This window comes from Clavispora lusitaniae (assembly GCF_014636115.1).
Source record: "Clavispora lusitaniae strain FDAARGOS_655 chromosome Unknown tig00000078_pilon, whole genome shotgun sequence".
Taxonomy (NCBI): domain Eukaryota; kingdom Fungi; phylum Ascomycota; class Pichiomycetes; order Serinales; family Metschnikowiaceae; genus Clavispora; species Clavispora lusitaniae.
In genome coordinates this window covers 1552316-1578273 of record NW_027093977.1, presented here as the reverse complement: position 1 = coordinate 1578273, position 25958 = coordinate 1552316, and the positions used below count along the sequence as shown (strand labels likewise).

Sequence of the window (25958 nt, the reverse complement as noted above, 5' to 3'; positions counted from 1 at the left end):
TCTGCTTGCAACGTTGCATGCACACGCGAAATTCAACCGACACAATGCAACATGTCTTGTTTGTTTCGTTCTCTCGCATGGATTCGTAATCACGGCTAGGCGCAGAAGCTTTTGGAGAACCCTGACTCTCGGCTACAGAGTTGGAGTCTATGCAAATTCTGTTTGCATGTGTTCGTCGAAGCCCGGGCCAAAATAATCCCCAACATTGATCATCTCTTGTGTGCACAACAGTCTCTAGTAATTTCTGTCTTCTGAGCGGTATCTGCGACATTAGCGTTTGCTCTTGTGCCAGTCGCTACTCCACTTGGAACTACTGCCAAGCCGCCTAATTATGCCGGCACGGGAGAATGGACAAAGCGCCGAATCGATGTACTGTGTGCGTCTGCCTGACAATGCATGCGACAACAGCCAGGCGGAATTTTGACCACGTTTGGCCCAGAAGATGTCAGCCACGGAAGTTTGGGTCTGCGCTGACATAGACACAAGTCCGGCGAATCTGCCTTGTCTAGAATTCTGAACGCCACACCTGGCCCGACGGGGCCCAAAACACCCGGACCTCCCGTGATACACCTTTGTTCCACCCGAAACAAATAAAAATCCACACTATGCCGCCCCGTGCCCACCACCGAGAATCGGCGTCCGAGTCCGAAGCGAAAACAGGAACAACGTCTCGCGCAGCCAACAAGGCCCGCAACGCTGTGGCGCAGGCCGCCCAGCTCGAACTTCTTTCCAAACATATCCACTCGAACGGGCCCAACGACAAGCCCAAGGTGGATCCGTTGGATTTTGTGGCCTTGGACGACGGTGCGCTCACCAAGTACAGCAGCAAGTACGGGCTCAACTTGCCGCCGATCGAGAGCATCAACGAGAACATTCTCCAGTCTGAGATTGGCAAGAAAACCAGTCTGGCGAAGAAGTTGAAGGGCGCCCATCGCATCAGCAAGCCGGAGTATGCCAGCGAGGTGCTGAAGCATTTTGCGGCGGTGCCGTGCCGCGAGAACGAGATGATTGCCAACTTTTTGTACAAGGTGAAGAACGAGAAGAAGACGTTCAAGCTTACGTTTTGAGACGTCAGAAAATATTCAGCTGTTTGAGAAGACTCAAGCTTACGTTGAAGACGTCAAGTTTATGTTGAAGACGTCAAGCTTACTTTTTGAGAAGACGTCAAGCTTACGTTGAGAAGACGTTCAGCTTATGTTTGAGAAGACTCAAGCTTACGTTTGAGGAGGTGTGCGGTTGTTTCTAGGAGTTCGGAGCGAGTTTGATGAGTCTACTCCAATTAGTCTACTGAGACTATTCAGAGTTTCAGTGCTCAAGAGTTCAAGTGCTCAATCGAAAGGCTTTACGAATCTTCTCCACTCTAATCTCTCTCTATTCTCTCTAATCTCTCTCTAATCTCTCTATTCTCTCTCTAATCTTTCTCTAATCTCTCGACTCTCTCATAATTATCATTGGAGTTGTCTTATTTAGTCACAATGAATGGTCATTTGGTATCTAGAGGACGGGTAGGACTGTTTTGTCTTTTCTATATTTTTTATCAGGGAATCCGCTTCTTCATTTCTCTTCACGTCAATCTACCATGGTCCCATATTTCCGTTTCCCAAAAATCTTGACGTATTTGTATGCCCGTGACATAATGGCAGATTTGCCATGTTCTTTTCCCATTGCGAAGAGAATTCAACGTTGACAAAGGATCCATAATGTCAATCTGATAACCTAACCTAACCAGAACTCAACACTAGACAAAAAATCAATGAGCAGAAATGAAAAGTAATCTATGAGCAGAAAAAGAAGACCAATTACAAGCGCATCTGCCTCATGTGAAAACACAGAGCCTAGGGAAGATCGAATAAGCCGTGAAATAAAAGAAAACGCACCTTTGCTTAACCCTTCAGGTTACCATCAGGGTCATTACTAATAATGCCAAGCGAACCTGAAATGCACTCCGAGATCAAAAACTTTTTTTAATCTGAATGCCTAAACGAAAGTATAAACCGTAGTCAGAACCAGTTTGCAGCTTGGTGTCCAATCAGACGATTCCGAATAGTTTGCAACGTGGTAACACACTTGCAAAAGAAATTAAGCGTTCGTCCTCCCATGCACAGCCTCTTATTTCGTCTGGATAAATATTTCCGAATGTACAATTTCTTCGCTTTACATTAACTTGAGTTCCCTTTCTTTTATGGTGTCAATGCCTTATACATTGGCTTCAGGTTGAAAATCAAAGTCGGCGGTCAGTCCGAATTTGCGGCAGTAAGACGTTGATCGTTTGATATTCAGCCGCTTTTCCTTCGCAATTCAAAAACTATGAGGGAAGGAGAAAGCGACATGCCGATAGGAATAATGTAGAAAGAATAATGTAGGAGGAATTATCTACGCTCGGCAAAGTGTCATCAGCCGGCCAAGGGAATAGTCAGATTGCTTCTTTCCCTTGACACGGATAACAGCTGATCGATTTGAACTTGGCCGATTCAAAACCCGAATAAAAACAATTTAAGCCGAATTCAGCTTTAAACCGTTTGAATGAATATTTATCACTGGCATTCAAACCCACCCTGGTGATGTCATCGCCTTCTTACTCTTGTTTTCATTATGCTCCAGATTTCTAGAGTTCTCCTCTTTCACCTGATATCCTTTGGCCATATTTGCAATATTCCCACACGATATCTCTATTAACTTCATTGTGCCTCTGCCATCTCCACTACCTCCTTCTATCTCTACCATTCCCATCACATCTCTTCCATCATATCTCCTCCAGCTTCATGGTCTCTCCTGCATACATTCCAAGTTCACCATCCACCAACACATTAATCTTCTAAACAAGTGTCCTGCACACACATCCAAGACATGAATGCTTCCACCATCGCCATCCATTGGCATGATGACAGCCAGCCCGTGTATTCTGTGACTTTCCAGCACCGCACAGACGACATTTCCCGCCTCGCGTCCGCCGGCGGCGACAACAACATCCGCATTTGGAAAGTGTCGTATCCCAAACCAGAAAACACTCTGCCGCCCACTGTCGAGTACCTTTCGACGCTCCGAAAACACACGCAGGCGGTCAATGTGGTGCGGTTTTCGCCGCGCGGCGACGTGCTTGCGTCTGCGGGCGACGACGGCTTGCTTATTCTCTGGACCAAGAGCGACAAGATCGTGGCGGATTTTGGCCACCAGGACGACGACGCCAAGGAGAGCTGGGTGCCGCGCCACATTCTCAACATGCTGCTGGAGGTGTATGACCTCAGCTGGTCGCCCGACGCGGCGTTTCTTGCCGCGGGCTCGATGGACAATACAACGAGGATTTTCAGTGCCTCGGGAAACAGGCTTTGCGAGTTGACAGACCATTCTCACTACGTACAAGGCGTGGCGTGGGACCCGCAGAACGAGTACCTTGCCACGCAGAGCGCCGACCGCACACTCCAGCTCTACCGGTGGGAAAACGGTGAAATGGTGCCTTTGGCCAAACATTGCCGTGTCGAGCTTCCCACGGCCAAGCTCTCAGTGGCAGGAAAAGAGCTTGACACGGCGCACCCGTCCGAGCCGTCGCTGGGCCGCCGCACGTACTTGTTCCACCTGGAGGCGCTCCAGTCGTTTTTCCGGCGCCTTGCCTTTTCGCCCGACGGGGCGCTTTTGGTGGCGCCGCTGGGTGTTTTCCGCGAGGAGCCCGACCTGCTTGAAACCGCCTACGTGTTTGTCCGGAGCGGCTTGGCGCGAGGGCCCGTGTGTCACCTTCCAGGGCTAAACAAGCCGTCAGTGGCCGTGGCCTTTAGTCCCGTGCGCTACAAGAGCAGAAACGGCGCTGTGTTTGCTTTGCCGTACAAAATGGTGTTTGCTGTGGCGACGCAGACGTCTGTAGTGGTTTACGATACAGAACAGCTCCAGCCTTTAGGTGTACAAGCCGATATGCATTACTTGTCCATTACAGACTTGTGTTGGCATCCGGACGGACAGAGTCTTGTGGTTTCGTCGGCGGAGGGGTTCTGCCTGGTGATTGTGTTTGATGCCGGTGTGTTTGGCGAGGTGTACGGAGGAAATTTGGAGAAAGGAGATGGAGGTTTGGAAGGAGATGGAAATCTGGTGAAAAGAGATGGAAAGTTGGAGAAAGCAGACGAAACCTTAGAGCGGGAAAATGAGAGAGAGGCCCGAATCGCAGAAGACAATGCAAAAGGCGTCGTCCTGACTACTGCTGAATACAACGAAGTAACCTGTGATGGCGGAAAACCAGAGGAAAGAGCCACCGTGGCAACTGGAGCAGAAGACGCTAAGGACTCCTTGCATGATACGCAGAAACTGGATCCTGAGAGTGTCCCAGCTATGGATCCTGAGAGTGTCCCAGCTATGGACCCAACATCTACAAACTCAGACAGGGCCGAAAATGTCCCAACTGCCATGGATCCAACATCTACAAATTCAGACATGGTCGAAAGTGGATCTACGGCGGTCCTGGCAGACCAGGCGACAGCCGCTCAGATTCTGCAGAGTCTGCCTTTCCTGCAACCCACGCAAACAGAAGCGAATTCTCAGGTTTCGGCGCTTCTATCGCAGTTCATAGCTCCACCCGTAGCAGCGGACCAGAACAAGAAGCGGCGTGTCCAGCCAACGCTCATCCAGCCGGAGAAAAACGACGGAAATAAGTAACGACAGGGCGAGACGAACGGGAAGCTCAATATACCAAAAACTGGCTTAGAAACAAGCTGAGACGAACGGAGAAGCTCAATATACCAAAAATTGGCTAGAAACGGTTCGAAAGGCTACGACGAAGAACTTGGTGTTACGTATTGAAGTGTTATAATAGGTATTATGGGATCCAGCGATCGGCAAATGTACGGCTAATCGATGCCTTAGCAATGTAACCAGCCAAGCCACACTCTACGGATCAATTATTACTACAATTCATGTCGGCAATACCACGACGTTAATCCACACTCTACGGATCAATTATTACTACAATTCATGTCGGCAATACCACGACGTTAATCCACACTATATCGGTCAATTAGTACGTACTACCAATTTTCAATGTCGGTCAATACTACGTACTGCCTTCATTATGTCGGTCAATTACTATGTACGCCAATTCTCACTATGTCGGTCAATTACCTTCAGTCAATTACGCCTTCAGTCAATTACCTTCATGTGGTCAATCCTTCATGTGGTCAATTACCTTCATGTGGTCAATTACCTTCATGTGGCCAATTACCTTCATGGTCAATTACCTTCATGTTCATTGTATCCTTCTCCCTAGTCGCCAATCACGTCGTTCGCCAACGACTTCTCCAAGCGCCGTCTCGCCCGCAAGATCATCTCCTCTCTTCGTCTCTGCAACAACGCCAGCCGTTCGCTTTCGTCCTGGCCCCACTTGGCGTCGGTCTCGTCCGCGTCCGCGAGGACCTCGATGTTATATTTCTCAAGCAACGTCTTGGCCCCGCCCTCCGGCGCCACATTGTGGGCGTTGTCCTCGGCATCGTGCCCTGGCGGGAACGGCAAAGACAGGTTTTCCATGTATTCGTCCACGGTGGCCTCGACAGAGCCCGTGCGCTCCAAACTGAAGCGGATCTGCTGCTCCGTGAGCTGCGGCGCAATGGCACGCACCACCTCGACCATGGAGTCCGTGACTTCGCGGCGGCGTCTCTGTCTTGCCGCCGGAACATGGTTGTTGGTGTGGTTTTCGGGCTGGCCCACTGACGTGTGGACATTGAACTCGTCGGGCACCGACTGCGGAATGGGCGAGATCAACCAGCGCAAAAAGAGAAACGCCACGAGAAGCACGAGAATGAAGACGATTGTGGAGGTGTCCATGGTGGAAATAGGCCACTTTAGAATATGGGCCTCTTTAAAGTCGAGGTGAGCGCTCATGTGCGGGCGAGCGCGTGGTGGGAGGTCACGTGACCACCTAACTACTGGAAGAAAACGGTTAGAGCGAAAAGACGAGCGGGAAAACGGCGGGAAAACGCGGCAGTTATTGTCATGGCAGGTAGAATGTCGTGGCGGGCGTCACGTGGCATAGGGGGATGACGTGGCAGGCCGAAGCAGGTGCGTGGTTCGGCCCGACTATAGGCTGCCGGAACCGGCACCAGAGTTAAAGTTCCAGGACGGAATTTGAATGCCTCTTGCATGATGCGCAAAACGAGCGTCTGCGACAGAAAGCAGGCACTTGCGCACGCAGATACGCAGCGGAGAAGCACAGAGAAGATGCTTGGGACCTGGTTGGGGAGGTATGCGAGCCTGCTGCCCAATTATAGAAACGAGCCTCACGTAGCAACAGCACCTTGCCGAAGAAAATATTCACATCCACAGGACGCACTCTGCGTGCGCACGATCTAGCAGATCTTCTTTGAGCATACGCGCGCTGCAGCGTCTGTATAGTATCCACTGGTTTAAACATGCTTCGTGACACATCGGTAAGTCGCTGGCCGCACTGGCGGTGATTTTCTATGACATCGTAAATGCTTTGTCGCAAAACAGCATAGCCCGCCCCTTGTTCCTGCCGTTTTGGGGGCAAGGTTCTGCGTTCGCGCCCGTTGGCGTTTTGGTTTGGCGCCTCTGGTCTATTTTTCGTAACCAGCGCTTTTACGATTTAGAGTTATGCAGCCTTGAGACTGACAATAAGCTTCTGGATCGTGTAGGTGCAGCCGGCTGGGAGGCGGTGGCTTAGAGAATGAGCTAACTCATATCCCAACATTTTAAGCCGCTCTGCAGCACGGTGCATAAACCAAAATCTGGCCATGTGCAGACCCGCTTAACTAATCCGCTGCAAGCGGCAGCTTCTATACGTACCCTCGCCAAAAGTACAGCTGCACTTCCGAGGTACAGTGCCCGCGGGGTTCACATGCACGAGACTGACAGGAGCTGCATACGCCACTCAAATTACGCATCTCCTCTGATGCTGAAGTTTCAGTGCCATCGAAGTCTTTGGTCTCCTCTGTACCTGTGTATATTAATTCCATTCATATGCTTGGCCTGTGACAATTTGCTTCTGTTGAAAAACCACCCTTTTTCGCTGTGGGGCCCAATTACGCCCGCATGCATATTTTATCCGAGCATCTAATTTAAGTCCATTGTAAGGCAAGTGCTTGCAGTATTCCGCACGTTATCATGTATATCTCGCTTAATGGCTTGGAAAAGTCTATTGGGATGCCGAGAATCCAGGCTATGGCGTAGGCTTGCAGATGATTGGGGTTCGGGAATTCGCTGCTGTTTTGCTTACAATGTCTCACTTGCGAGGACCCAATTACTAATAGCCGTGGCTTGGCAAATAATCCCGCAGTGCCAATTATAGTGCCAATTCCATTAGCAGAGTTTCCAACCCAGGTGCCGGTACGGTTTATCTTGAGAGACAGAAGTACAAACTATAGTTGGCCAACTGTAAATAGCTAAAGTGTAGCCAAATTGTAGATCGCCAAATTATAGATAGATGAACGAAACTAAAGATGAAAAGTGTACTGGCAAAATTAGACCAAAAAGGGAACTGAACTGGAAAAGAAATTGAACTGGAAAAAAAAATTGAACTGGAAAAGAAATTGAACCAGTGAACTGAACTGACAAAGGAAGTAAATGAACTGAAGACACAGACAAAACCTGACCTAACAGACAAGAACTGATAGACAAAGAAAATAAAAGACAACAGAACTGATAGACAAAGAATATAAAAGACAACAGAACTGATAGACAAAGAATATAAAAGACAACAGAACTGACAGACAGAACTGACAGACAGAACTGACAGACAAATAAGAAACACAGAACTGTTAGAGGAACTGACAGACAAATAAAAAACACAGAACTGTTAGAGGAACTGACAGACAAATAAAAAACACAGAACGGTTAGAGAAACTGACAATCATTACCTGTGCTTTGACGTGCGGAATTACAAAGTAGATAGGCATTCTGCGAATGCATGAAGCCTAGCAAACTCTTAGCTTCAAAATCTTACTTGAATGGCAATTCTAGCATTTAGACGATTTCAGCAATCTGATGGTCTTTTTTTAGCCGTCTGGCCGTGTGGCCAGCCGTAGCCTGTATACACCCGTACCCCATATCTCCACGCTTCAGATAGCTACGACTCTGCTTTCAGTATGGATCTTAAGAACAACAGAGAGCTCCATGAGATGATGCGGACGTTTGTCATTTTGGATAAGGACAACGTCTTGTCTTCGGACTCTGAGCCGACAGACCTGGAGTCCGACACGCAAGAGTACTTTTCGTCCAAAAGCGGCAAGCATGCATTCAAGCAGAAAGATAGAGAGACTGGACTGTCAGAGACGGAGGGGAGGACGGCAGAAAGGCAATTGGCAGAGACAGAAACGGCAGAAAGACATGACAGACATGAAAGACAAGAAAGACAAGAAGGACAAGAAAGACAAGAAAGACAAGAAGGACAAGAAGGACAAGAAAGACAAGAGAGACAAGAAAGACATGAAAGACATGAAAGACATGAAAGACAGTCGACAACAGCAGAATCGACAGCCAAAAGCGCATCTGCCGCTACAAAGACAGAAGCCTCTACAGAACATTCCGCCAAGCTCCATTCTACAAACCCGCTGAGTTTCTACGAAGACTATTGCACCCGCTACATGCATTTCACCGACACCAACCCCACCACGTACCACGCCATAGACTTCTTTGCACGGCTCTTGGAGGAAAAACAGTTTTGCGCCGTTGCAGAAAGAGACACCTTCGATATTTCTGGCGGACTGCGCTTTTTCGTCACAAGAGGCGGCCAGGCCATGGTGGCCGTAGTTGTGGGCCAGAACTGGCTGCCTGAGAAAGGAATCGGCGCTGTTGCCGCACACGTAGACGCCTTGACAGCAAAACTCAAGCCTTCGTCGCTCAAAGAATCCGTTGACGGATTTCATCTTTTGGGTGTAGCTGCGTACTCCGGCGCACTCAACCATCTTTGGCTCGACCGCGACTTGGGAATTGCAGGCTCTGTTTTGGTCCGTGACGCCGAGTCGGGCAAAGTGTCGTCTCGCCTCGTGACGTCGGGCCGCCATGCCATCTGCCGAATTCCCTCGTTGGCGCCGCATTTTGGAAGCGCTGCGGCGCCTCTTCCGTACAACCAGGAAACGAAAATGGTTCCTGTGATGGGCTTTGGCGGCGACGACGCCCCGCCGTCCGCTCTGGAAAAACGCCTGCCCTTATATGGGCGTCACTCGCTCTCTTTGCTTCGGTACCTCGCCCAATTGGCCAATTGCAAAGTGGAGCACTTGTGCGCCGCCGACTTGGAGCTTTTCGATGTCCAGCCGGCTGCCCGCGGCGGCTTGCAACGCGAATTCATGTTTGCTCCAAGAATAGACGACCGCTTGTGTGCCTTCAGTGCTGTCCATGCGCTTGTTTCGTTGTCGGACATTGACTTGGCCCAAAGCGACAGCTGCCACGTTGTTTTCCTTGCCAACAACGAGGAAATCGGCTCTGCTACACGCACAGGCGCAAAGGGAAAGTTGTTGAACAGCGTGGTGGAAAGATTGGTGTCGGCCCGCAATGCGGCCGCTTCTGGCTCTGCTTCAGGAATCCCGGAGACTTGCGGAAACTCAAACAGTGCATACGCTCGAAGCCTGCCACATACAGAGAACTCTGTCGCTCGCGTCTTTGCCAACTCGGTCCTTCTTTCTGCAGATGTGACGCATTCACTCAACCCAAATTTCAAGGAGGCTTACTTGGCGGGACATTATCCCCTTCCTAACACAGGACTTACCCTCAAGAAGGACGCAAACGGCCACGTCATGACAGACCTGCTTGGCGTGTTATTGATGGAATCCATCGCATCCAAATGCGGCTTACGTATTCAGCAGTTCCACATCCGGAACGACATGCCGTCTGGCGGGACTATCGGTCCTATGCTTGCCACAGATACGGGCGCAAGAGTTATTGACGTGGGCTTGCCTCAACTCAGCATGCATAGCATTCGAGCTGCAGCAGGATACAAAGAGCCAGGACTAGGCATTGAAGCGTTTGGTGCGTTTTTTGCCCACTGGCGTCTGACTATGGACTCTATCGACTATCTGTGAGACTACTGTGTTCCTCATTTCTTTTTTTTTTTTTCTGTTTATGTTTTTTTCTGTTCATTTTATTTTTTTTCCTCCGATTTCTTGTTCAATTTTTTTTCTTATTTTTTTCCCATGTTGTTGAAGTATGCTGGTTGATAAAGCTTATTTCCTCTTGCGACCTTTCGGGACAGCACGCTTCATGCTCAAATACGCTGCTGCGGTACTTATGCGTGTTTTGATAAAGCTGCGGTAACATTGAGGAAGGTTTTCACTCTTACGAAGGGGCTTTTATTAACGGAGAATTGGCCCTTTGGCTCCCAACTATCTGTCTTTCGCTAAAATGTTTTTACGATGTGCCATAAAATGATCTTCTAGAATGCGTCTCTGCAAGGATCGAGCCGATGAAATAATGCAATGGAATACACGAATGAATGAATGTATGCATACCAGAATTCTGCATCTGCGGCTATACGCTAATGCGCAAATGCGCTACTGCACCGCGTGTTATTTTGTACGCCATGCACTGCTTGATTATATTATGGCCGGCTGCAGCGGCATTTGAGAAACTTTAAACGGCAACCCCTAGTCTTCGCATCCTGAATCCTTCCAGTCTATCAAAGATTTGGGCCCAAAACATACAGAACTATTCCAGGAATCCGTTGCGTGTTTTTTGCAACACAAAATGCGAAGTGAAGTGTGTAATGCGGAAAAGTATCCCCGTTCCTCTTCATCTTCACTTTAGCGCTACCGCAGGCACGTTATCTTCCCGGGGTTGGAAGCCCTGTTTTTACTTTAAGCTAGCTTCTCAATTAGGGCATAACTTGGTATGCTGTAACCTCAAATTTGAGGAAAAGAAATTTATTTTCCGCTCTTCTGTCTAGACAAATCTTTATTTCTTCTCTCGGAGATTAGGTGTGATGAAGGGAGTAGTATAAAGGTAAAAACAATAGAGGTAAGTATTGGCGGACACGGGGAGAAAGTTTCACAGCTAGTCTTCAGGCCCTTGCAGGGCACAGCCCGCCGGATTTAGACAACAGATGTGGCACACACCGGTTTTCAGCGCCAATAAATCTTTCTAGCCAGACGTGCCATCGTCTCAGAAACATGTTTGAGGAAATGTTCTAGTACGTTTTACGAAGTCATGAGACAGTTGGGAAGGGAATGATCTTCGCCAGGGTAAAGCGGGGCTTACGAATCAAAAGAAAGGCAAGATACGAACATCACGGAAAATACCAAGTGGAGAGTAGCAGAGAAAATAATCACAAGCATGTGCATAAGCAATTTCCATAAGGGGACTGTATTTGCATTTCTCAATGTTGTTTTTCAACCAGAGGAACTGAGACAGGTGTGGTCAGGCACACTTCCTATCCTAGTAATAAAAAGCCTTGCTTTTTTTTAAGCAGTCAATCTCTTGTTGAAGTGAAAAACTGGACCTCGGTTAAATGAATTAAGTGTTCGGATCAGGGGAAGTTGCACATTGGTCAAAGTGAACACAACGGTCCGCCGCTTCCACTTGGGAAATGCCGAAGTTGCACAGTTACTTGCAGTAGAAACATCTTTAGCGGCGGAAATTACACATCTTTCCGCTACACGGTGGCTCCTATTTGCACCCCATTCCGTTATTTTTTAGCCAGAGACTTCGGTATTATTCTGCATGCAGAAGTTAATGCACGCTGCACATACACATGAATATTTTGAATACAAACATTCAGAGGCCATATACGAGTACAAGGAGAAAGCCCTTCGCAACCCACATAACTTCAAAAGTTTTCAGCACCTTCTCGCTCGTAACGTTAAGCTTGCCCCAACCGAGCGATTTTAGCACGCTAAACGAAAAGTGTATGCGGAGCCACTAAAAAATGCACAATCTACTGCTTGTGCAGGCAATTTCCATGTAAAGTGTACACTGCGTAACGGAGCGTCTGCACCAGGCATGCTAGGCGCTAGAGTACGAATGGTGTTACTGGATTAGCCAAAGTTCCAAGTCTGTGGAGGAAAAAAACCGCAGTTCTAGTCTAGACCTGTGGAAATGAATAAGCATTTTTGAGTAAGAAAAAGCCAGCAATTAGATCTTCTCTTGCGTACGGAACAGAGAGCAATCTTGGACTGTCGGAAAATAAGTAAGAGTGCTTCTCAAAAATATCTGCTAGGGGTAGGAACAAGATTTTTTTGGAACAAAAGGACGAGGGGAGCACTTTGAGCTTTGGTAATTTACAGAAGCGCAGATTAATAAAGCACCCGTATTTTTTGCCTTAGGGCAATTGATGTGGGAAATACGAGTGGTTCCTCTTCTAACGCAAAAGCATCGTTCCTAACGTCACAGACATGGAAGTTGGCATGAACGGTTGATAGAAACCAATTAGAAACGATAGACTGGCCAAATCACAAAAAATTCGTTAGGAATTACTAGATAAGGAACTTGTCGTCGATTATATTTCTCATTGGTGGCGGCGGTCTAGCTACCGGTATATTTCGGAATGCTTCTACTCCTCAAGACAACTTCTGGTCTCTTTTCCGGGCCAGTGTCATTGATTTGCCTTCTAGCTCAAACTGACAATGGTAGCACATTTATCAACTGATCGGCTGGACTTTTTTTGTTCGACAAGATAGAGAATGGGCAGATTATCAAGCGAGTTGACTACCACTGAAGACACCTGACTCCATCCTTTGAAAGTGTCCATGTTTCAAGAACCAATTGAGATAAGCACAGAAACTTGAAATCCGTTGGACTCTTCCCTGACTGTCTCAATCTTCGACTATTGGGTCAATCTTCGACTTGCGGATAAAGCACAGGGAACTAAGTTTGTGGCAATGAATTTGAATAGAGTGGTCATACTTACCAGTGACGACATATGCTCAAGACTACGACGGTATCTGAGCTTCGATCCTAGATTTTGTCATGGAGCGTGCTTGGTAATGCTTCACAAACTACAGGGCAAAGTAGAGTGGATGGCATTTCGCTGGCGAAAATACAAGAGTTGGGATGGAGAAAATACAAGAGTTGGGATGGAGAGAATACAAGAGTTTGGCGAAAAAATGGTAAAATACAAGAGTTGGGCAAAAGAAGATGGCAAAAATACAAGTCAGGCGACACCAGGCCAGCCAGCTTCGCCGGTTGCCTGATTCAGTTAGACTTCAGTAAATTCACCTCCCATGAACGAGTCTCCAGGATCCAGAACTAGCAAAAGAACTTGGCATGGGTTCAAATTCCAACGCCAAACGGCAGAATGTCAAGCGAGAACAGTAAGTGTCAAGTAGGAATAGGCAAGGCTGAAGATCCAAGTACGGCAAGACTATGCAAATTGGGCTTAGTTCGGACAAGTTTGGATCGACGTATCGACGTATCGATGAATCGGCTAAATCGGCTAAATCGACTGAATCGACTTGTGTTACTGCTTATGTTTGTTGCTCGCTTCTACGGCTTTAACCAATAAGAATCTAGAGTATGCAAATGATTATAGGCCAGCACACAAGTAACAAAAAGATACTTCCTTTCTTCGATCTTCAGCATTAAAGTGCATATCCATGACTCCAAAGGTACCGCTTAATAACTGTTCGTGCTGAATTTCTTCTAGACCTCGATGATTATTGGTCTGAACAAAAGGGTACTGTCCTTGATTGTGTTACTTGCTGGTTTGTTACTCAGACGTTTGTCCGTTGTTTCGAATGTTTTTCGGTCTGTCTCAGACGTTTGTCCATGTTTTACATGTTTTTGAATGTTTTACATTCTCGGTTCTACATGGGTATCATTTGTCATTTGTCATTTGTCATTAGAGCCGCGAGGGCATACACCCGTGCACCAAAAAAAATGCCCGCCACAGTTGCGAGCGGCGTTTGGTGGGCGCACGCAAAAACATAAATAAGCAAGGCGATGGGGCCTGCACACACAGACGATGCACAAGCACGCACAATCACAACCACCGTACATTACAGCACGCAAATTTTTCCCAACACCGTACAATCATACTATAGAGCCAGCTCCGACGCATGCAGCGACAAACGCAGCCACAAGCAAGCTCTTCTTGGAGCCGCCCTTGGAGCCGCCGCTCTTGGAGCTTGTGGTCTGGTTGAAAGAAACACCGCCCGTAGACGAAGACAAGGTTGCATTGGCGGTCTGCGTGCCGTTTGTCACCCCGAGATGCCATTTCTGCGACGTGATGGAGTCGTCGCCGACGTTGGAGATGGAGCTCAACTGTTGGAGCCCCAGTAGCATGGTCACGGTGGCCGGGTTGCTTTCCAGAAGCGCCAGCGAGTCAAGAAGAAGCGACATGAGAAGATAAAGAAACTGGTGGTGGACAGGGCCCAGGAGAAGCAGACGACACCCAATATATAGCTTGTGCCGTTTCCTAACCGTCGGACACGCAAATGCCCACATCAAACGTGACAAGAGTTGCCCAAACACATGCACGGTACCTGATGCATATGCCGGCCATGACAGGAGGTGCGCGCCATTTTGGGGGGGCGGCGATGTCATTGCGCAGATACTCAGGCACACAAGCCGCGGCGCGTTCGAGAAACCCACTTTATTGGCCCAGCCGGGACCGCTGCGGAATGTCCATGCATACGCACACAACATGTCAACAAGCACGAGCAGACTAGAGAAGGGACAGAAGGGACGAGAGAAGTCAAAAGAAAGAGGCAAGTAGACGAAATTAGAACGTAGAAACATAAAGCCATAGAATACAAATCAGGATACTACAGATAACACAGATAACACAGATAACACAGATAACACAGATAACACAGATACATACAGAAAATACAGAAAATACAGAAAACATCGAAAATACAGAAAATACAGACGTAGCACAGCCATCTGAGACGCAAACAGAACGCGCACAATCGGAGATGCCCCAAGATTAGGAGCACCTTCGCCCGGCTAAAATAACGTTTCGGCCCATTCTGTTTTGCATGTGTCGGTGCTACTCGTCTAACAGGAGGCCCGCGATCTGACTAAGCATGTCTCGTCTCGGTCGTTTTGGTGTGGTATTGTCTGGTGTTGGCAATCTAATTCGTGACTTTGAATTTCGTGCCAATCTGATTTCGTGGCCAATCTGAATTCGTATTCTCGGGCGAGATGAGATGATAACTCGGATCGAACCACTTATGCCATTAAGCTTTGAAGTAGGAACAATGCCTTCAACTCCTCGTTCCATCTCCGATTCGTGCTTAAAACACCTCATGCTTATGTGAATGCTCATTCATGCTTATGCGGATGCTTATTCGTGCTTCTGCGAATGCTTATTCGAATGCTTAATCAAATGCTTGTGCAAGCTCATTCCACTTCTATTTCCTGATTCTGTTTCGAAACTCTTCAACTGTAGACATCCACAATGGTTTTGAGGTGGCGGAATTGAGCATATTACAGAGACAGAATTGCGTCTTTCATTCCTGCCAGTATCCAGATAAAGATGTTGGTCCTACATCTGCTCCTGCTAACAAATTTATCTGAGCTTTACACAACGTGCGCCCATAAACTTCATTCAAGGTATATTTTCCGATGTCTATGCATAACGGGTAAACACCGAAGTACCTACAAACTGGTGTTACTGGCCTAAATCCCTGGCGTCAGAAACCATCGAGACAAGTTGACTTGTGTTTTCCACTTGCGTTTTCAATAATCTCTCTGATGACGAACATAGTTGCGGGAATAGAAGGTAAAGAAGTTAGAGAGTTACTGAAGAATTAAAAGCTACCGCCAACCTGATAGGGTGCATGAACAATTAGAACATCAGAAAACCTCTCATTTGTGAACATATTACGACCTGGAGATACTCAAAGTAGGTCATGATTTTCCAGCTTGCTGAATGAAAATAGGGTACTTTATTCATCGTGTTGGAAGATCTCTAGTAACTCTGGTGGGTTGGGTCATCTCTAACTTTGTAAAAGTGGCCATTCTCAACTATGAGGACATTCACCTTATGGTATTGGGTAAACGAGTCACCAGTCTTTATTTAGCTGAACTACTAGCTTAGCATAATATTGTGCTCCTGGATTCCTGGACCTGGCCTATACTTTAGTGGCATTGAATTCACTATAAAGAAAACAGTCGCTTCAGCTTGGCCTGTAATGGAGTTTATACAATACAAGGACGTTATGAGTTCTCATCAGTTTCCCAGATCCTTCTGTTTCTCCGTACCCAAGAACATTGATGCCTTGCGTGTTTTTTAACGAATATGTGATAGAGGTACAACAAAGATTGAGGTCATTTGAAATCTTTCATGTCTTCTCCTGGTTCTTAATCGTTGATCACATCTTGCGTGACCAGTAGCTACGGAAACTGCTTCATTGAGCTATGGAATTGAACCATATGGTCCACAATTGTCATGTGTTCGGTTTAGCCTTCATTCATTGAAGTAAGGTAAAACAGATACTAGTCTTCCACCCTCTTTCATTTCTCTTCTTCATTTCTTCAACTCTGTATCCTACTCGCATTCTTAACACTTTTCTTCTAATTGTGTCTAAATCTACTTCATCTTGAACCTGTTCATGGAGCTGAGGCAAGCGCATTGTACTTCCCCCGTCCCAACCACGAGCGTTTGCGTTGTTTAAACGCAAGGAGATCTGCCAAAGGTGGCGGATCAATGGCCAGATCGTCCTGCAAAGACGGAACTTCAGACAGCACTGGTTTGATTGGCTCCGGAAGCGAAGGTGTGCCAGTGATGAGGCCGTCAAGTTCCGAGCGCATGGACGCCGGGTTCCGGGCCAACTGGGCCGCGGTAGGGCGGATTTGATTTTCGTTTTCGTGGACCGACAAGTTGCGGGTCGAGCTGGTGTCCGTGGCGCCGTAGCCCAGGTGGAAAGAGAACACCAGACTGGAGTCGTCAAACACCGAGCCCATGTCCTCCAAAGTAAGGCCCTTTGTCTCGGGAAACATGTAGCGCACGCACAAGTACGAGAGCACACACAGAGAGCCGGGGATCAAGTATGTGCGCCAGGTGATAGACGCCAATAATATGGGTGTCATTTCGCCGACAATGAAGTTGAAGAGCCAGTTCGTGGCTGTTGACGTGGCAGCACCTTTCGACCTCACGGAGTTGGGCAACACCTCGTTCATCATCCACGGGATCGGGCCCCAGCTGGCGCCAAACGCTGCGTTGAACACAATGACAAACCCAACAACCACGTTGGGGGTGTGGCGGTTCTGCAAGTACGACAGGTACGCAATGGCGAAAAGCGACACCGCCATCACCACAGCCCCGGTCATGAGCAACGGCTTGCGGCCCCAGTTGTCAACCAAGTACCACGGCGGGATGGTGCTGGCAATGTAGACGAGCGAGTTGATGCCGGCCATGAAGATGGCCGCGCGGCCTTTCCAGCCGGCCGCCTCGAAAATCATGGGCGCATAGTACGAGATGATGTTGATACCGTTCATCTGCGCAAACATCTGCGAGAAGCACGCCACAGACAACCGCTTCTTGTACCGCGTGAACATGTAGCGATACAGGCGCTCTCCGCCTTCCACACGCGCCACCAAAACGTGCTCCTTGATCTGGCGGAACTCAACACGCGCAATCTCGTCCTCGACGTCGCCGTCCGCGTACAAGTCGCTGATGACAATCATGCCTTCCACGTCGTGGTCGTGGTCCAAAAGCCAGCGCGGGGTCTCGACAATGACAAAGGTGCCGGCAAACAACAAGGCGCCCATGATGCACTGCAACACCAACGGCATGCGCCACAGCAAGTTGCTTTCCAAAAACAGAAAGCCGTAGTCGACCCAGATCGACGTCAGGTAGCCAATGATGTTGCCGGTGAACTCCAAGCACGCATAGAAGCCGCGGTCGGATGGGGGGCTGATCTCCGACTGGTAGCACGGAATGATGGTGGTCAAAAAGCCAATGGCCACACCGCCCACAAGGCGGCCAAAGCCCAAGACCCAAATGTCGGGCGAAAGCGCCTGCACCAAGCCGCCCACAACGAAAATAAACGAGCCGTAGCGGATCGTCCTGCGCCGCCCGATCTTGTCGCCGACCTTGCCGGCCTCGAAGCTCGAGAAGAGCGCGCCAATCTCCAAAATGGCAATCATGGTACCCACCGCCGCAGGGCTCGGGTTCTTGTAGTAGGCCTTGAAGTACTTGTTGGTCAAGAGCGACGACATCAAGCCCTGCTCAAAGCCAAAGAGGAACACGCCCAACGACACGAACATGGACGTGAAGTTCAAAAGCGCCCGGCCCACGAGAAACGTGTCGGCGATTTTCTGTGTCATTGTTGATTTGGTTTATCGCCAGGGGATAGATATGGGTGTGTGCAGGCGATAGCACGACTGATGACAGAGACAGACAGACACAAAAGAGAGGGACAAATGACAGAAGGACAGTCGGAGCCTGTAAAGATAGGAGGTTGTTGAATAAACGGGGCAAGAAACACCGCAAGAAGAAAGACGGTGTTGTGTATTCGCGCGATCGAACCCTGTCGAAATCGCTATCAGCTCTTGTACAGTCGGCATGATAAACTTTGTCGGTCGATTATCAAGGACACTGCCAACGATAAACTTTGTCGGTCAACGGAGACTGCCTTTTGTGCCTACAACGGAATAGCTATGTACAATCCATTGATGAATCTCCGGCATGTCATTGACACTTTATTACTAAAGTATAGCAGATTACGTTAATACCTTCGCACTCAAATTACTGATATGTACTTCGCTATATTACTTCGTTACCCAATACTTTTCATCACTTTTTCCATTACTTTTCTCCATTACTTTTCTACTTCACAGACCCAGTTCTTGTAAGAGTGTTTCACTGTCATTGGTTACAAACATGGCCTTAAAGGACCGTGCCTTTCTGGACAATGGCCAAAGCTAATTAAGAATCTCGTGATTTTGGATGAAGAGGGAAATTGGCATAGCGGTGTCTTTCTCACGTTGTTTTATGGTGAATTGAGTTTGTTCTATTTTTCCTTGGATTTATTTTCCTTGTTTTTTGTATCCAATTTGTGCGTTTCTGCCAAAATTGGTATGTGTGCGCAAATGTGTAGCAGACCCCAACGCAAATGGAAAGTGTTTTCTAAAAATCAATTCAGAAAAACAGCAGGTAAATTACTTATCAATGAAATTGTACCGCCCTATTGCTTTGGCAGTCTGATGCAAGAAGATAGCTGAACCCGTTGCTATAGTGAGCGATGAGACATTCGGGCAAAAGACACCTGATAAACTTCTAAGGAAGACGAAGTTTTGAACCTGTAATATACATCTTAGGAGCTTTGAAGTTTAGTATATTTGTGGGCCGAAATGTTGGGAATCAACTGCAATCGAATGGTATATCTATATTTAGTGTGAGTATATAACATCGTCATTGTCACTACGTAATACACAGAGTACTTGATACAGATTCTGGTATATCACCATGGGAATTACTTGAAGTACGGACTTGTCGACTACGGACTTGTCGACTAGGTATCAATAAAGTGACTAGCAATTCCACGTATCAATAAAGTGAAAAGTTCTCACCGACAGAACTCGTGAAATCTGGCCATTGGAGATTGAACGCTTTGGTTTGCGAATAAACGATATAAGAGCAAAAAAGAGGTGGACAAGCTTCGAGTTGTTTGATTTTCCAGCAAATGAAGATCAATACGTTATTAATCTCCAGATAACTCAATTTATTGCTAAGCTTGTCACAAGAGATGCATTTGATAGTCTAAGTCTTAAATTGCAATTTGCATAGCTACACGAAGATCAACCAGGAAATTAATATTCACCTATAGGACAAAGACCGAACCAAACAATTTTATGCGTCAACTATATCATGCGTCAACTTTTGAGCTTACAACAACAAGGCACCGGCAGCAATAAAGGCACCAGCAGCAATCTTGGCCTGGGCACCACCGTTCACACTAGACACCTCTGGAGCAGCAGAGGATGGAGCAGCAGTGCAGTGGTGGTCGGAGCAAGAGGTGACGGTCACCAAGGTGGACTCGACGTTTGTGACGGTAGCGTTACCGTAGGCAGCAGAAGACGACACTGGAGCAGCAGAAGGAGCTGGGGCAGAAGACTCTGGAGCAGAGGATGGAGCAGCAGAGGATGGAGCAGCAGAAGACTCTGGGGCAGCAGAAGAAGAAGCAGGAGCGTCCTGAGGAGCGCCACTGTTCAATTGCACCTCTTCACCGCCGTTAGGGCACACAACACCGTTGATGTAGTACTTGTTGTCGCCGTCTGGGCAGGCGTAGATCTTGTTGATGCCGGCAGCGTTCAATCTCAAGTGGCCGTCCACAAGACCCCAGGCGCTCGAGGCGTCAGCCTTGCTCTTCAAGACAATGCCGTCCTTTGGAGTGGAGGTGAGGTAGACATCGCCAGATTGGCCCTCAACGGACAAGTATCCGTCTGGCTCTTGCAAGTGGAGGGTGAGAGGACCGCCTTGGTTCAAGACGAGTCTGTTGCCGTCAAGTTGGACTGGGCTGTTGATGTTGTTTCCGACCGCAGTCAATTGGAAGGTTTGGTCGGCAACGACGAAGGCAGCGAGAGACAATAAAGTGGCGAGTTGGAACATTGGAGATGTGTTTGAATGAATAAGGAATGAAAATGCCAATTGACCGGAGGATGGGCCCGTATTTATATGTGAGTCTTGGATGACGCTGGATGGTGGTGCCTGGCTTTAATCCACATATAGTCACTGCACCAGGCCACAGAAGGAAGATGCCGTTTGCGGACATTGCGTGGCGCCCATGCAGAGAAGACGCACTGTTGAGCCAATCACACAAGCAAGGGCCCACTTTGCGCCGGCGCTGCAACCTCCAAAACGGCGTTGGTGCAGTCTTTTGCGTGTGCTTGAGCGTGGTGTTGTTGCAGGTCAGGCGGTGTGCAGAATTACTTCCCGATCGGGCCTCGGCTAGCTGTTTCGGTGTGGCCACAGCCAAAAATAGCAATCAGCCTTACGAAGCAAGAGAAGCAAAAGAAATGATCGGAGAAGGTTGAGAGAAGGTCGGCAAAGTAAAAAATGGAAAGTCGACAGAAAGTCGGCAAAGTCGACAGAAAGTCGATAAAGTCAGCAGAATCGACAGAAACCCAGTACAGAATCTATTCAAGAGCTTTGGACAATGGCGAGACTATTTTCACTACCATTTCTAAATATTCCACCGTTGGCACTGAAGCCAGCCACGTGCAAGCACACTCTATTTATACACAGAGTATCCAAACCGTCGGAGACCGGAGGTTTCGGGGCCCTGCTTTAGATTTATCGGGTCAATGTGGACACCATCGGAGTGTCTTAGTAAATGGAAATCTGTAGCACTGGGTTTCTTTGGTCTCAGGTCGTTGATTAAAAGTGGTTAAATTTGCGTAAGTCTTATTTCTTGTATTGCACATCTGCCCACCTCTATTGGTGAATTATGTGGTGAAATCAGGTTCTCAGACGCTTTCAAAAATTGAACAGTCAAACGAATTTGGTGCAAATGATTTGTGGCCTAACAATCATGAAAACTTGTTTTGCAATCACATTCGCCACGAACAGAGCATGCAAGCAATCTCTCTGAATCTCTGATCCCGTTAGTTCGTCTTACATTTGTTAGACATGCATGTATCTGGTTCATTCACATAAATGTATCAGGGCCAACAGTAGTTATTCACACAAGAATTCTGGAATAAAAATGGTCAGAGTCCTGACTTGATCGGCATTAGGTTTCGTTTCCACTTAGTCTAGGTTTTTTGTCGTATTTTTACATATCTTCAACTTTGAAGTCGCCTCCGGTAGACTCTGCTACCGCACACGCCAATCCATGGCTTGTTCTAAAGATACTCGTATCCGGCAAATCCACGGCCTATTTTAAAGATACTCGTATACCGCAAATCCAGCTGGTGTAATCTACAAAAGACCAAATATCGGAATCCTGGAATTGGACAGACAAAAAAATGCAGTGTCCACTAATTGTCCAGACTGTTAATTATTACTTTGTTAGCCCAAAGAGCACCAATCACCGGATATTGCTCAAACGCGTGCTGTTGAGATGCACATTGATGTCCAAGCGGTCAGCATCCTCTTCGATCTTGCGCAATCTCTTGTTCTGGGCATCCACTTCCTGGCCCATGAGCGTGGCCGTTCCCTTCAATTTTTTGGTGTAGCTGGAGATTTGGTCGAGGTTGGACGCCAACTCCTTCTCGATCTCGTCGTCCTCCGAGTCGTTTTCAAACTGGTACCGCTGTGCTTGCTGTAAATGCTTTTCTCCCTGGTACTTGGAGTATGTATCTGAGCTTGTGGCGTTCGAAGTAAGCCCCTGCTTTACCCGCTGCTCACTTGCGTACATGCCTTGTCTGTTGGTCTCACGCAAGTACTTCTCCTGCTCCTTCTGTGTTTTGAGCCGGGCCTCCTGCTGATGCAAACGCAGCTTCTTGTTGAACGGGTTTCCTGTGGCCGGGATGAAAATCGACCGGTTCAACCGGTGCAACTCCTTGACTTTCTCGTCGGCGATCTGCGTTTGTGTCTCGCCCAACAAAAGATCCTGTTCCGCATTGTAGAGCCGCTCAGACTGCGAGCCCAAGACACCCAAGGTGTTTGTCCCCAGGGCGTCTGCCTGCATGGCATGTTGCAAAGTGTTTCTCGTCAGCTGCAACGATTCCTGCTTGACAAAGCGAATGTCCTGTTTGATGGCCTCGACTTCCTCGTCTTCGGAGTTGGGCTGTTCTTCGCCGGGCAAAAAATCGTCGCCCACATTCAAGTCCTCCTCGTCCGAGACTGCATTGAGATCCAACGTCTCGGTGTCGCCGCCGCGTTTCACAGGCCGCCGCAACTGCACGGGCGGCTGCTCTGTGGGGATGGCGTTCAAATCGAGCGTCAGCTCGTCCGACCGTCCGTTCAGGGGCGCATAGCCGCCAGGGGTCGATTTCCGAGCGTACGGATCCGTCACGCCGCTTCGGCTGGTGGCTGCGCCGTACGGGTTGGTTGTAGGGGCGGCACTGGAGTATGCGTTTGTGCTGGAATGTGCGTTTGTACTGGAATGTGCGCTTGTGCTGGAGTAAGGGCTGCGTGACGGCGCTTGGCTCAGGCTGGCATAAGGGTTCGAACGCGACGACCCGTTCGTTGAGCCGCTGTCCTTTGCGTTTGTGCTATAGGGACTGGAATACGGGCTTGAGCTGGAATTAGGCGCCGAGTACGGGTTGGAAGCCGAGCTCGCCGACGTTTCGGCGCCGTTTGCCGCATACGGGTTCCCTTGTGTCTGGCCCATGTTGGCGTAAGGGTTAACCGGCGCAAGACCTGGTTTTCGGGCGCTTTGGTCTTGGGCATACTGTCTGAAAGCGCCAAACTTCTCTGGGCGGGCATGGCCGCCTTTTGTGGAGATTCCCACTTTCTGCATCTCCTGGACGAGCTCCTGCTCGGTGGGCTCCTTTTTTTTGAACATTTTCTTGATTCCCATGGTGTATAAAGATGTAGATAGATTTGTGAGGCGCATAGTGGATAAGGCGTGAGCGGGCGTATGCAGGCAGGAACCGATAGCATACCAGTATACTATTGGTATTGGTATTGGTATTGTATTGTATTAATATTACTAGTTTTGGGTATTGGGTATTGGTATTTTAATTATTGTATTTATGGATTTATGGATTTATGAATTTATGGATTTATGAATTTATGGATTCATTGCTTTATTCGTAGTAAGATGTTTGAGATCGTTGCTACTTGTGGCAATAATTGGTAGATACTTTGGCGGTTTAAGTGTCGACGACGATGTTTATTCATGCCTGTTTCAGATTCTTGTGGTGGCCATTCTTGAGATTCATAGTGTCGAAAGAAAGAAATACCTTAACCACAATAGCTTGCGAATTATGCTGTTTGAAGTATGCCTTTTACTAGGCAGGCAAAAGCGAAATGAATGTGCTTGGTCTACCTACATTCATTTGAGTGATCGAAGCTGATTGAATGCTATTTCTATTGGTTCTGATTTACAGTTACCTTGTTTGCCAACTCCGATGTCAAATCTGTATCAAAAAGCAACTCTTGAGAGAGGTCTGACACTATTTGGTTTCACCAACATCACTCCATGCAACGGTATTTATATATTTATATGGATTACACTTCCCATTTTTCTACTCTCATTTTCTACTTTTTCTTTTTTTTCTACTTTCATTTTTCTACTTTTTCTTTTTTTCTACTCTCTCATTTTTCCACTCTCACTTTTCTGTCTTATTTTCTCATTCTTTTTTTTTTTTTTTTTTTTTTTTGCTCCATCTCAGCCGTTCCTGCATTCCCTGTCATCTCCTCTTCTGTCATGTCCCATCTTGAGTTGCCCCAACCAAAACGGAGAAAAATGCTAGCCGGAGAAAAAACCCTCCATGTGACGCTTTCGGGAACAGAAATCCGTGCAAACGGAACCATGACACCGCCCGTCGGAGAAGACAGAAGTGCCATTCTGAACGACATCGACATGGACCCACAAGAGCATATCGACTGTCCTTGTGGCTATCTTCATGGCCCAGGCTCGGGTTCTCACGACATTTCTGCCGTTGGTTTCAGTGCAAATATGATGCGTGGGCCCGATTAAGGTGGGCCGAGCTGTGTTGCTGGGAAATGGTGGTGGGTCTATCTCATCACTATCGTGTCATTTTTTCTGCTACCAGCAATTTGACTTGTAATCTGCCACCTCTACAACGGTCTCAACATCAATGTCTACAACATCAATGTCTACAACATCAATGTCTACAACATCAATGTCTACAACATCAATGTCTACAACATCAATGTCTACAACATCAATGTCTACAACATCAATGTCTACAACATCAATGTCTACAACATCAATGTCTACAACATCAATGTCTACAACATCAATGTCTACAACATCAATGTCTACAACATCAATGTCTACAACATTAATGTCTGCAACATCAATGCCCAACGGTATCAACATCATGGCCGTCTAACATGAATAACGGTCTATCACAACTAATCAACGATCGACTCAAATCTTTCAACCATAAAAGCTGTCAAACATCAAAATCAATCAGCATCTATCAAGTCCTACCAAGGTCTATCAGCCTAATCAACTTGATAACACTGCTCATTTTTTAGCTAATGCATTCCGGATCCATTGACTTGATGCTTTTCGGTACATAGATAATGAACTCTCCTAGCATAGTCCATCGCTCACGTAACAAATTCCGCTAATGAAACATATTCACGTTGGTGAGACATGTAAACGTCCGCTAATTAAAAGCAGAAGGCTTGAAAAAAGGTCACACGAGCACAATGTTCCATGATTCAGACTCACCTGCTTTTTAATTCCTTAAGAGACGGTAACACCATAGCGAACAGCACAGCCTGTAAGTGAAAAATTGCCCGGAATGGTAAAAACATATTGGTCTGAAGAACTTTAATGCCATATTGCAAAAGAACTACATGAGGACTTCTTTTGCTATTTCTTCGGTCAAAACCAACTTGTAGCTTCGCCTATGCGTGCCTGGGTCTTTACTCGATTTCGTTTGGATCTTTTGAAAGAAAACCAAGCTCTGTAATATCTCGAATAAAACCTTGCGGCGAGCAAAAGCAAAGACAATCGGCAAATCCGATTTTCAGCAATGAGCTACCACAACACCTACGCTAGCCTGAACACAGAGCAAGCCACATTGGCCTAATCCATGGATTCCCACAATCAAAATGCCACCAAATCAACTAATCCTACCACCAAGTCAGGTGACCTGCAGAGTGAAATTTCAGTACAAGGTGTAAAAAGTCCTCGAACTCCTATTCCGGCGGAAAAGGCGGAAAGTTTTCCCAATCGGAGCACAGGGCGTTAGCCATTTTTTTCCTTTTTCTTGTCTAAATGATCTGAGACCGCATGTCCGCATATCCGGCCGTTTCCATTACGACATGTGGGATTCGTGCGATTCCACACTTCGCAAAGTATTAGCATCAGTAAATCACCATACCTGGCAACAAAACGCCAGACCACTCGAAAAAAGTGGCCTTAAGAGCCATAAGAAAAACAGGCAAATCCAAAAGCATATCCCACCAACAATACCATTGAACAATAGTCAAACCCATT

General features: G+C 47.5%; 10 protein-coding genes across 10 annotated transcripts; 5 read left to right on the top strand and 5 right to left on the bottom strand. All coding sequences in view use genetic code 12, as the record gives it.

The window, feature by feature from the left end:
* Positions 1–605: 605 nt before the first annotated feature.
* On the top strand, positions 606–1067 carry FOB63_002916 (uncharacterized protein; the record flags this gene model as incomplete). Its single annotated transcript, XM_002616009.2, has 1 exon — positions 606–1067. The coding sequence occupies one exon, from the start codon at positions 606–608 to the stop codon at positions 1065–1067; it is 462 nt and encodes a 153-aa protein (XP_002616055.2).
* A 1780-nt stretch (positions 1068–2847) lies between these two features.
* Positions 2848–4638, top strand: CAC2 (Cac2p; the record flags this gene model as incomplete). Its single annotated transcript, XM_002616012.1, has 1 exon — positions 2848–4638. One exon carries the CDS (start codon positions 2848–2850, stop codon positions 4636–4638), a length of 1791 nt encoding a protein of 596 aa, XP_002616058.1.
* A 603-nt stretch (positions 4639–5241) lies between these two features.
* Positions 5242–5856, bottom strand: FOB63_002914 (uncharacterized protein; the record flags this gene model as incomplete). The annotated part of the gene is made up of 1 exon (XM_002616014.1): positions 5242–5856. The coding sequence occupies one exon, from the start codon at positions 5854–5856 to the stop codon at positions 5242–5244; it is 615 nt and encodes a 204-aa protein (XP_002616060.1).
* A 2219-nt stretch (positions 5857–8075) lies between these two features.
* Positions 8076–10007, top strand: LAP4 (Lap4p; the record flags this gene model as incomplete). The annotated part of the gene is made up of 1 exon (XM_002616015.1): positions 8076–10007. The coding sequence occupies one exon, from the start codon at positions 8076–8078 to the stop codon at positions 10005–10007; it is 1932 nt and encodes a 643-aa protein (XP_002616061.1).
* Positions 10008–13947: 3940 nt separating this feature from the next.
* Positions 13948–14655, bottom strand: FOB63_002912 (uncharacterized protein; the record flags this gene model as incomplete). Its single annotated transcript, XM_002616016.1, has 1 exon — positions 13948–14655. The coding sequence occupies one exon, from the start codon at positions 14653–14655 to the stop codon at positions 13948–13950; it is 708 nt and encodes a 235-aa protein (XP_002616062.1).
* Positions 14656–16473: 1818 nt separating this feature from the next.
* On the bottom strand, positions 16474–18192 carry HGT3 (Hgt3p; the record flags this gene model as incomplete). The annotated part of the gene is made up of 1 exon (XM_002616017.1): positions 16474–18192. The coding sequence occupies one exon, from the start codon at positions 18190–18192 to the stop codon at positions 16474–16476; it is 1719 nt and encodes a 572-aa protein (XP_002616063.1).
* A 1561-nt stretch (positions 18193–19753) lies between these two features.
* Positions 19754–20476, bottom strand: FOB63_002910 (uncharacterized protein; the record flags this gene model as incomplete). Its single annotated transcript, XM_002616019.1, has 1 exon — positions 19754–20476. One exon carries the CDS (start codon positions 20474–20476, stop codon positions 19754–19756), a length of 723 nt encoding a protein of 240 aa, XP_002616065.1.
* Positions 20477–20622: 146 nt separating this feature from the next.
* Positions 20623–20901, top strand: FOB63_002909 (uncharacterized protein; the record flags this gene model as incomplete). The annotated part of the gene is made up of 1 exon (XM_066102281.1): positions 20623–20901. The coding sequence occupies one exon, from the start codon at positions 20623–20625 to the stop codon at positions 20899–20901; it is 279 nt and encodes a 92-aa protein (XP_065958424.1).
* A 995-nt stretch (positions 20902–21896) lies between these two features.
* Positions 21897–23369, bottom strand: SEC9 (Sec9p; the record flags this gene model as incomplete). The annotated part of the gene is made up of 1 exon (XM_002616020.2): positions 21897–23369. The coding sequence occupies one exon, from the start codon at positions 23367–23369 to the stop codon at positions 21897–21899; it is 1473 nt and encodes a 490-aa protein (XP_002616066.1).
* Positions 23370–24185: 816 nt separating this feature from the next.
* On the top strand, positions 24186–24458 carry FOB63_002907 (uncharacterized protein; the record flags this gene model as incomplete). Its single annotated transcript, XM_066102280.1, has 1 exon — positions 24186–24458. The coding sequence occupies one exon, from the start codon at positions 24186–24188 to the stop codon at positions 24456–24458; it is 273 nt and encodes a 90-aa protein (XP_065958423.1).
* Positions 24459–25958: the final 1500 nt, after the last annotated feature.